General features: G+C 53.5%; 1 protein-coding gene across 1 annotated transcript in view; it reads right to left on the bottom strand.

Annotated features, from left to right (window-relative positions):
- The window catches only part of FAAP100 (Fanconi anemia core complex associated protein 100), a 12,412-nt gene extending 10,066 nt beyond the window's left edge, over positions 1-2,346 (bottom strand). The window contains exons 1-3 of the mRNA XM_018568223.1: positions 2,191-2,346; positions 1,943-1,995; positions 132-476 (exon numbers count right to left, since the gene is read on the bottom strand). Of these exons, the coding sequence (XP_018423725.1) occupies positions 132-476; positions 1,943-1,995; positions 2,191-2,346 (554 nt within the window). The remainder of the gene's footprint in view (positions 1-131; positions 477-1,942; positions 1,996-2,190) is intronic.
- Positions 2,347-10,424: the final 8,078 nt, after the last annotated feature.

The following is a 10,424-nucleotide window of genomic DNA, read 5'->3' as shown; positions in this document are numbered from 1 at the left end:
GGGGGGGGGGAGCGGGGGAAGGATTTGCTCCATATGTGGTCTGGAAACCATTCCCGGCGTGACAACCCGGAGCAAAACCAGCCTGATTTCCGGAGGAAGATTCTGAACTTCCATTCGTATGTCTGCTGTACTGCGAGGACGAGAACATCTGGAGGAAGTCACATGACGCGCCGGGCACTTTGTTCTCCTTCCATAACGAAACACAACACATGACGGGCTGCGGAGGAGTATTCGGCACGGCCGCCTTGCCTGCCAATGTCACCTCTCTAGAGGGCGCCGGGGCATCGGAACGGAGGGATTTCCGGAGGAAGATTCTGAACTTCCATTCGTATGTCTGCTGTACTGCGAGGACGAGAACATCGCCGGATACTATGAAGGAGGCGGCAGAGGGATCCCGCAAGCGGCAAAAACTGGGCCCAATATGGTGTACGGTCACACTTCCTTGTTGTGTTGTAGAGTCCGCGTCTTTCAACAACCTGAAGAGAGAAAATTTTCATAGAATAAGTCTGACCTCCCCTTCAGTCTCCCGTCTGACCTCCGGCCTCCCCTTCAGTCTCCTACCGGACCTCCGGCCTCCCCTTCAGTCTCCTACCGGACCTCCGGCCTCCCCTTCAGTCTCCCGTCTGACCTCCCCTTCAGTCTCCCGTCTGACCTCCCCTTCAGTCTCCCGTCTGACCTCCGGCCTCCCCTTCAGTCTCCCGTCTGACCTCCGGCCTCCCCTTCAGGCTCCCGTCTGACCTCCGGCCTCCCCTTCAGTCTCCCGTCTGACCTCCGGACTCCCCTTCAGTCTCCCGTCTGACCTCCCCTTCAGTCTCCCGTCTGACCTCCGGCCTCTCCTTCAGTCTCCCGTCTGACCTCGAGCCTCTCCTTCCGTCTCCTACCGGACCTCCCCTTCAGCCTCCCGTCTGACCTCCCCTTCAGTCTCCCGTTTGACCTCCGGCCTCCCCTTCAGTCTCCTACCTGACCTCCGACCTTCAGTTTAGAATCCTCTTCTAATAACACAACAAAACCTGAGCACATAAGGCCTCATTCACACTGCAGCGCATATACGCACGTATAGGCGCGTACGTACGTATTGTACCATATGCAACATATGCAAATAAATGGCTCCATACACACAGCCGCGTTTGGAGCCGTATATTTGCGCAGCGTATATATATGCGCAAAAACAGAATGGAACAGAGATGCGTCTGGGCAGCGTATCTCTGCGTATTTACGCGCATATACATGCGTACAGCACATTAAAATGCCATTACGAATGATGCATTCTGGGATTGCATATAGTGCACGCATCGTATATACGCAATATGCAATTTTGCTTGCGTTGTGTGTGAATGAGGCCTAAAGAGGAATTTATCAAATCTGGAGCAGCTGAGCACGGCAACCAATCAGCTTCTCCCTTTCATTTTCAAATCTTACCTGAACAAACTGAAGAGAGAAGCTGATTGGTTGCCGTGGGCAACCACTCCAGTTTCGATAAATTCCCCCTCATTGTTCCTGCCAAACGGCACTCCGGCAGATGTTATACAATGTAACTCCACCTTAGGCTGGGTTCACACCTAGGCGGATTGAATATGCGATTCGCGGTAAAAAAAAAAACGCGCGAAAAACGCGCGTTTCCCATGGATACTTGGCTGTATCCCAATGGAATCGCCTGACCAAAACGCCCCAAAGGAGTACATGTACTTCTTTGGGCGTAGGGCGGTTTCCCGCACGTTCGTACTCGCGGAAAACCGCCCAGATGGGAACCATGCACATTGAAAAGAATGGCATTTCCCTGTTTGAGCGTTTTTCCGCGAGTACGAAAGCGCCGAAAAACGCCTAGGTGTGAACCCAGCCTTATGGAAGGGTCTACCACCTCCGTCAGCTTTTTATCATTATCGGATTCGCCTTAAAATCCACACTTGGGTGTCTCCACAAGACTCAGCGGGGCTCGCGTCACTTTATTTCACCCGTAACAACGGTCTTCTTGCGCGGAATATAGAACTCAGCGTGCTGTGGAAGGGGGGATTGTCATGGTGTCATGTGACCTAGCCAGCTTAGATCACATGGCCTCGGGGGCATTGTGGGGGGTTTCACATCCTTAGAGATTGAAGTTCCCCTTTAAACCTTTCCCGGAGCAAATCTAACATAAAACATTCTTTGATTTGCCCGAATTTTCAATTAGAAAATAATAATGAATGGTCTCACCGTCATCAGCTTCTTCTCCACACAGAAAACATGCAGGTAATCATGGCCGCTGCACACGTAGAGATCACCGCGCCACCAGGCGATGCCGCCTTTACTTCCGGGAGGACCGATGGCCGGGGGGCGCCGGAACTGCGCCAACTGCTCGATGCCCACCATCCTACGACTTCATCTCACACACCACAAGGTCTAAAGAGGAAAGAAATAAAAAACAATCGGGCCTTATAGTACATGTGACCCCGATCACTAAAATCTTATAGGAGAGGTACAGCTGTACTGTAGCTACAAATCTCATCACGCCTCTGCCACTGGGAGCCATGCTTAAAACCAAAGTTCACTTATTTTGCCCCCTTTGGTGTTTGTTTACATCCAGCACTGTGAGTCTTCACTTTCTTGGTCTGGGCCTGCGCATTACAGCCCCATAGACTTTTAGGGGACCGTCTCCCGCCTCGTAATTCAGATATACCTCAGGGGTCTGCAACCTCAGCACTGCAGCTGTTGTGGAACTGCAAGTCCCATGAGGCATTGCAAGAGTCTGACAGCCACAGGCATGACTCTCACAGGCAGAGGCATCATGGGATTTGTTGTTAAAGCACAGCTTGAGGGCTGCAGTTGCCCCCCTCTGGCTTAAAGTGACCCTGTCAACCGGATCATGCATTTCAACAAAAGCCTTTCCATAAGATTATATAAAATGTAAGGATTTTATTAATTATTATTTATCTGTAGAAGCCTCCCTTGTGTAAACATCCAAAAGCCCCGGGACTGCTTCTGGGTGCCGCCATCTTGGATGTGATATCTGTAGCGCCGCAGACTGAGAGCTCTCAATCGAGGGACACAGCAGCAAGGGTAAGCAAACCTCGGCCCTCCAGCTGTGGTAAAACTTCAAATCCCACCATGCCTCTGCCTCTGGGAGTCATGCCTGTGGCAATGCCTTATGGGAATTGTAGTTCCACAAATAGCTGAAGAGCCGAAGTTTGGCTACCCCTGCTCTAAAGTATTCCTCTTCCCTCCTCCCCGGGTAGCTGAATAAATGGTTATGGAAGGAGGTGAGGTAGCTGGGCCAGCACAGATAGTAGTGGACGCTCCCAGACAAGGAGAAGGGTTAAGACCAGCGGCGTGTCTGCCGCGAGGCAAACAAGGCGTTTGCCTGGAGCGGCAGAGAGCGGCACCCCGAGTGAGAGTGATACTCACGTGGATGGGATGACGCGGACGTCGGCCTGGAGAGTGGACAGCGTGTGCAGACGGCGTGGGGGGGGCGGCGTTGCTGCCTTGCCTAGGGCAGCACAAAAGTTAAATACACCGCTGGTTAAGGCATGCATGGAGGGAGGGGGCTGGGCTTGGGAATCGACTCTTCCTGGCGTGGTCAGATTTTCTGCTGTCTGGTAGACTTGCGGTAGGAAAAGACAATCAGTATTTTGCAGATCCTAATTTCAGCCCCACACAGTCCCCTCCCCCCATCCTGCGTCCCAAGGAAGAATTGTCTGCCAACCAAATATGACGATGAAAGAGCAGAGCCGTCCGTGCTGCACGGTGTATACACGTTTTATTATATTTTTATATCAAACAGTATAAACATCAATAAATGTGACAGAAACGTATATATCTGATTTGTTTTTATAGAACAATATTTATGCAGAAAGTAACAAAAGCGATACATTTCATCATCAGATTTTATTTCCCGAATTATTGCCGGCAAATCCAGGTCACCTGACGCCCTCCATGTCCCGTATTGGGGCTCACCTATACCATAGCGCAGCTATTAAAGGAAAAGGTCCCCCAACCCAATCAAACTTCACCATCCTCCAACGCTCTATCAGAGTCATACGCAATGCCCGGAGCTTCCACGTATGACGGACCATGTGATCTCTGGCAAGCTACAAAATTCGCAAATCCCAGGAAATGGCCCCAAACCCCAACCTCATCCATATGTGTAACATGTAACATGTAACCAACACCGTTGACAAGATACATTGGGGGGAATTTATCAAAACTGGAGCAGTTGCCCATGGCAACCAATCAGCATCTCTATTCCCTTTGCTCAGGTAAGATTTGAAAATGAGACAGAGAAGCTGAGTGGTTGCCATGAGCAACTGCTGCAGTTTTGATAAATTTCAAACCCCCCCCCACCCCCCCATGTATACGCTACAATTATCGGAAAATTGGGGAGCAGACAAGGAAGTCCGATGTTTTTGGACATCCCCTTTGACCTCGTCTATGACACATTGCCGGAAGGTCAGGGTTTTTTGGTTTGCCGTGTCTGCGTTCCGTAGTTGGTCAGAATTCCCTGTGACAGCTGGAGAGTCGGGACCATGCTCGACCGATCCGCGTCCGGGGAAGACCTCGCGGGTTGGGTTTGACCCCTGTGGCCGCCCAGAACTCCCCGCGATAGCTGGAGAGTCGGGACCATGCTCGACCGATCCGCGTCCGGGGAAGACCTCGCGGGTTGGGTTTGACCCCTGTGGCCGCCCAGAACTCCCGGCGATAGCTGGAGAGTCGGGGTAATAATGCTCGATCGCTCCGCGTCCGGGGAAGACCTCGCGGGTTGGGTTTGACCCCTGTGGCCGCCCAGAACTCCCGGCGATAGCTGGAGAGTCGGGACAATGCTTGATCGGTCCGCGTCCGAGGAAGGCCTCGCGGGTTGGGTTTGACCCGTGTGGCCGCCCAGAACTCCCGGCGATAGCTGGAGAGTCGGGACAATGCTTGATCGGTCCGCGTCCGAGGAAGGCCTCGCGGGTTGGGTTTGACCCGTGTGGCCGCCCAGAACTCCCGGCGATAGCTGGAGAGTCGGGGTAATAATGCTCGATCGCTCCGCGTCCGGGGAAGACCTCGCGGGTTGGGTTTGACCCCTGTGGCCGCCCAGAACTCCCCGCGATAGCTGGAGAGTCGGGACCATGCTCGACCGATCCGCGTCCGGGGAAGACCTCGCGGGTTGGGTTTGACCCCTGTGGCCGCCCAGAACTCCCCGCGATAGCTGGAGAGTCGGGACCATGCTCGACCGATCCGCGTCCGGGGAAGACCTCGCGGGTTGGGTTTGACCCCTGTGGCCGCCCAGAACTCCCGGCGATAGCTGGAGAGTCGGGACAATGCTTGATCGGTCCGCGTCCGGGGAAGGCCTCGCGGGTTGGATTTGACGGCCGGCGTTCATTTGGTCCACGAACGTTTCCACGGATTCAAACTTGGTGGACAGCTCCCCCAGGCGTTCCTTCAGGCCATTGAACTCCTTGTACAGCTCATTCAAAGCTTCGGAGAGAGATTTAATCCTGAGGGGAGGAAGAAGAGGACAGACGTGACACACAGCCACCAATGGAAGGTGATATTCCGGTTTACCGTCACCGAATGAGGTAAAAGCGGAAGTGTTTTCAGGAAGCTATGTACAGCACCCTGCCGGCCCCTCCCACTAGTCAGGACCTGCCTGCGCGGCATAGAGAAGCACAGAGACCAATTCATAAAGGATAGTAGAAGACTATGGAGGGGAAATTTATCAATACTGGAGCAAACAGAATCTGGGGCAGTTGCTCATGGCAACCAATCAGCATCTCTCTTTCGTTTGCTCAGGCAAGATTTGAAAAAGAGACAAAGATGCTGATTGGCCGCAGTGCAAATCTGATCCAGATTTTGATAAATTCCCCCCAATGAGTCTTTGGTTGGAGAAACCCATACTACACGAGCCAATGGTGGAAAGTCACATGACCGTACGACACATCCATCCAGTGGCGTCCCAAGGAGGGTGTGGGGGGTGCGGCCCATTGGAGGGGTCCTTGGATTCACTTGTTTTACTTGTTTGCCTGATGATGGGGATCCTGTGAGACCCCGAAAACGTATCTTGTGTTTTGCATTTGCAACAAGTACGTGAATAAATAGACGTACTGGATTTGCTTTGGAGTGCCGGTGTTAATCCTTTACTTACCACTGACAGTCATTTTGGTGTCACCCCCTATGAAAAGTCGGGCACTTGGTCATGGACCGAGAGCCCGACAGTGTCAGGAGAGAGGAAGGGACCCGGCGGCATACCTGATCCCACCAGGTGAACGTCCCCCTCCTCTCTCTGCCGGCCTCCATCACCAAGATGGCCGCCAGCAGGTGTCAATAAGACGACCGCGCATGCGCGATGATGTCACGGCAGGGTGTCACCCCGGTCTCGGGACACCCCTGCATCCATCGGTCATGTACTCTCTGCCGAAGGGGCTCGGATTGGCTTATCCCCTCTTTCAGCAGAGGCAGTATACCCCAGTGCCCTGCCAGTGGGTCACATGACCTCCTGCCGTGGCATCCAGCAGCAGTTTCCCCCTCCAAAGGTGAGAATTTCAGGCCTCATTGTGAAGTTTAGGGGTCTATCTTATTTTTACGGAATTTAATGGTCTTTTCAGTATTTTTTTTTTTTATCAGCATAATGAGGTCATGTGATCCATGTTAACTTATGAAAAACGTATCGTTTCATTGTATAATTTGTACTGATATAAGAACACGGGGGGCAGCCGTAGTTTGCTCATTACACACTCCAGATCTGCTTCTTGCTTTGCAGTTCTGTCCCGTGGTTGTGCTTTACGGCTCCTTCTCACAGCGTGAGGCAAAGAGTCGGCCGGTGATCTGTCGACACTGAGAACTTATCGAGTTCTGCGACCGCCTGACTTCCGGTTTCGTTACAACTAAGGCCCCGTTCCCACTACGCGATATGCAAATCGCGCGTTTGTCGCCCCGATTTGCATATTGCGCGACATCGCCAGATTTGCCGCGCGATATCGCGTTCAAGCTTGCATTGAGCAAGCTTGAATCGCGGCTAAATCCGCTCCAAAAAGGGTCCTGCTGTAGCGACACACGACCCGCGACAGCAGGACCCTTTGCCCCATTGAAATGCATTGGAGCGCGATATCGCGCGGTATTACCGCTCAATGTGAACGGGGCTTAAGAGGTTGTTATTAATCTCATGAGCCGGTGGGCGGAGCCTCTGCCCGCCCCGTCGTGATTGGACGGCGGCCGCACACTACGGTCCGCCGCCGGGACACCTTACACCGGCGCCTTCAACTTCCCCACAAGGTCACCGCTGCCGCCCCCTCTGCGCTCTGCCGCGCCGAGGCCGGGCCTCAGCGGCCTTGTGGAAAATCTGGGCCTGCACATGACCCACTCAGGCGGCGGCCATATTGAGTGGGGCACCTGAGATGAATAACGTGCTGGATTAGTGCGATCCTAGTTCATTTTATGACTTCATTGCTGTGCTGTATGTGTATAGGCCGATGCCTTGGCTGGCGCTCGTGCAGAACAAGTTTCTTGTGCAAACCTCTTAGTTGTAACGAAACCGGAAGTCAGGCGGTCGCAGAACTCGATAAGTTCTCAATGTCGACAGATCACCGGCCCATTAAAAACAACGCACCCCCTGTGTGGCTGGTACCTTCAACAGCTGTTAGGCGGGGAGGTTGTATGAGGACGTGTCAGTCGCAGAGCTCCCTCTAGTGGTGGATGGACAAATCTCTGTATTATACAGTAACAGAAATATGGAAGAAGCGTCACGTACAAAGGTAAAAGTCAGATCGGTAATGACTGTGAGAGGAATTGGCGGGCGAGGAATTGGCGGGCGAGGAAATGGCTGTGCGAGGAATTGGCGGGCGAGTCCATCTGAATGCAGCGAAGTGAAGCGGTTCCGTGGACTCTGCTGGGAGGACACTCACCTTCCGTAATCGGGCAGGACGGTGTGGTGGTCATACAGGAGAAGGTTCTGGAACTGGGTCATGATGGCGAATTTCCAGTTGTCCAACACGTTGGTGAGATTCGCACATCCTCGCATGTTCACCTTCTCCGCTGCGGACACAAACATGGAAGATACGGTTCAGAACATCTGCCAATCATTCAAAGGGACTCAGAGCAACGCAGCCATGTGATTAGGCTCCGATAGAAGCAGTCTTTCCCCCACTTCTCTGATCTGTACTTGTTCCCGGGCAGGTGCTCAGTGTATGGATTTAGCTTCACTGCTCCATGACCGCATTCATCAGAGAATATCTGGAGGTCAGTGTTGGGGTTACAGGGAGGGTCAGTGTTGGGGTTACAGGGAGGGTCAGTGTTGGGGTTACAGGGAGGGTCAGTGTTGGGGTTACAGGGAGGGTCAGTGTTGGGGTTACAGGGAGGGTCAGTGTTGGGGTTACAGGGAGGTCAGTGTTGGGGTTACAGGGAGGGTTAGTGTCGGGGTTACAGGGAGGGTTAGTGTTGGGGTTACAGGGAGGTCAGTGTTGGGGTTACAGGGAGAGTCAGTCTTGAGGTTACAGGGAGGGTCAGTGTTGGGGTTACAGGGAGGGTTAGTGTTGGGGTTACAGGGAGGGTCAGTGTTGGGGTTACAGGGAGGGTCAGTGTTGGGGTTACAGGGAGGGTCAGTGTTAGGGTTACAGGGAGGGTTAGTGTTGGGGTTACAGGGAGGGTCAGTGTTAGGGTTACAGGGAGGGTCAGTGTTGGAGTTACAGGGAGGGGCAGTGTTATGGTTACAGGGAGGGTCAGTGTTGGGGTTACAGGGAGGGTTAGTGTCGGGGTTACAGGGAGGTCAGTGTTAGGGTTACAGGATGGGTCAGTGTTGGGGTTACAGGATGGGTCAGTGTTGGGGTTGGAGGTATGGGATCTATGGTATATGTCCATCTGGAGGATAAAGTATTATACACAGCAGTAATATCTCCTGCCCCCTCCCTCCCCTCCCCCACCCCCCCATGTGGATTTCACCTTCTGAGCGATAGTCCGACTCCAGGGGCTCCCGCTTCTGCTTCGAGGCAAAGCCCACGGCCAACACCAGCAACAGACACAGCAGACTCCTCTCCATGGCGGCACCCAGCGGACTGCAGAATTCAGTGGACCCTTCTGTCTTTGTTGCTCTGGACCCCGGCGCTGTAATGAGGAGAGAGGGGAGTTAAAGGGAAAACAATCCATTTCCTTTTTTTTTTTCTTCCTTCAATAATCTTTATTATTTTCCAAATTATACAAAAATAAATAAATAAGAAAAAGCAAACAAACAAACTTGTCGTTATACCATTGCTGCGCCGTCAGAAAAATAAAGCGATAACATTTAAAGCGGTATAGACGCACTTCTTTTTGTACAGGTTTCATGTCGTCCTCAACATTGTTACCTCTAACGCTGCCATTGGATCACATATTCATGACGAATCAACACGACTTCCTCTTTCAGACCTTGCACGGTACTTGTAAGATTCACTAACGAGGTATCACCAGGGTTGCCACCGGTCCGGATTTCACCCGGACAGTCCGGTTTCGGAGTCTTGTGTCCAGTCAGCGGGCACCCGGACACAAGACACTTGGTTCCGACACCGGCGCTTTAAATATTCAGGCAGAGGTCCTCAGCAAGCACGGTCTCGGGCAGCCGCATCTGCCTGAAACCCGGATCTTCCCCTGAGCTGCGGCCAGCCTGTGCTTGTTTACAGGTGCTCGCAGCTCAGAGGAAGATCCGGGTTTCAGGCAGATGCGGCTGCCCGAGACCGTGCTTGCAATCATGACGAATCAACATGATCCACAGCCACATCTGTCATTGCCTTCACCTCCTCCAGCTCCCCGACACCGTGCTGCCCGCAAAGCCCACCTGAGAGTCGCACAGCCCACCTGAGAGCCCGCACAGCCCACCTGAGAGCCCGCACAGCTCACCTGAGAGCCCGCACAGCCCACCTGAGAGCCCGCAAAGCTCACCTGAGAGCCCGCAAAGCTCACCTGAGAGCCCGCAAAGCCCACCTGAGAGCCCGCAAAGCCCACCTGAGAGCCCGCAAAGCTCACCTGAGAGCCCGCAAAGCACACCTGAGAGCCTGCAAAGCTCACCTGAGAGCCCGCAAAGCCCACCTGAGAGCCCGCAAAGCCCACCTGAGAGCCCGCAAAGCTCACCTGAGAACCCGCAAAGCTCACCTGAGAACCCGCAAAGCTCACCTGAGAGCCCGCAAAGCACACCTGAGAGCCCGCAAAGCTCACCTGAGTGTTAGACAGCCAATCTGAGAGCCCGCATAGGCCCACCTGAGAGTCACACAGCCCACCTGAGAGTCGCACAGGCCCACCTGAGAGTCACACAGCCCACCTGAGAGTCGCATAGTCCACCTGAGAGTCACACAGCCCAACTGAGAGTCGCATAGTCCACCTGAGAGTCGCACAGCCCACCTGAGAGTCGCACAGGCCCACCTGAGAGTCACACAGCCCAACTGAGAGTCGCACAGCCCATCTGAGAGCCCGCACAGGCCTACCTGAGAGTCGCACAGGCCCACCTGAGAGTC

Source organism: Nanorana parkeri, unplaced genomic scaffold (assembly GCF_000935625.1).
Source record: "Nanorana parkeri isolate BGI_ZX_2015 unplaced genomic scaffold, ASM93562v1 scaffold1157, whole genome shotgun sequence".
Lineage (NCBI taxonomy): Eukaryota > Metazoa > Chordata > Amphibia > Anura > Dicroglossidae > Nanorana > Nanorana parkeri.
The sequence above is the reverse complement of the archived record's forward strand: the minus strand, read 5'-3'. Positions and strand labels throughout refer to the sequence as shown.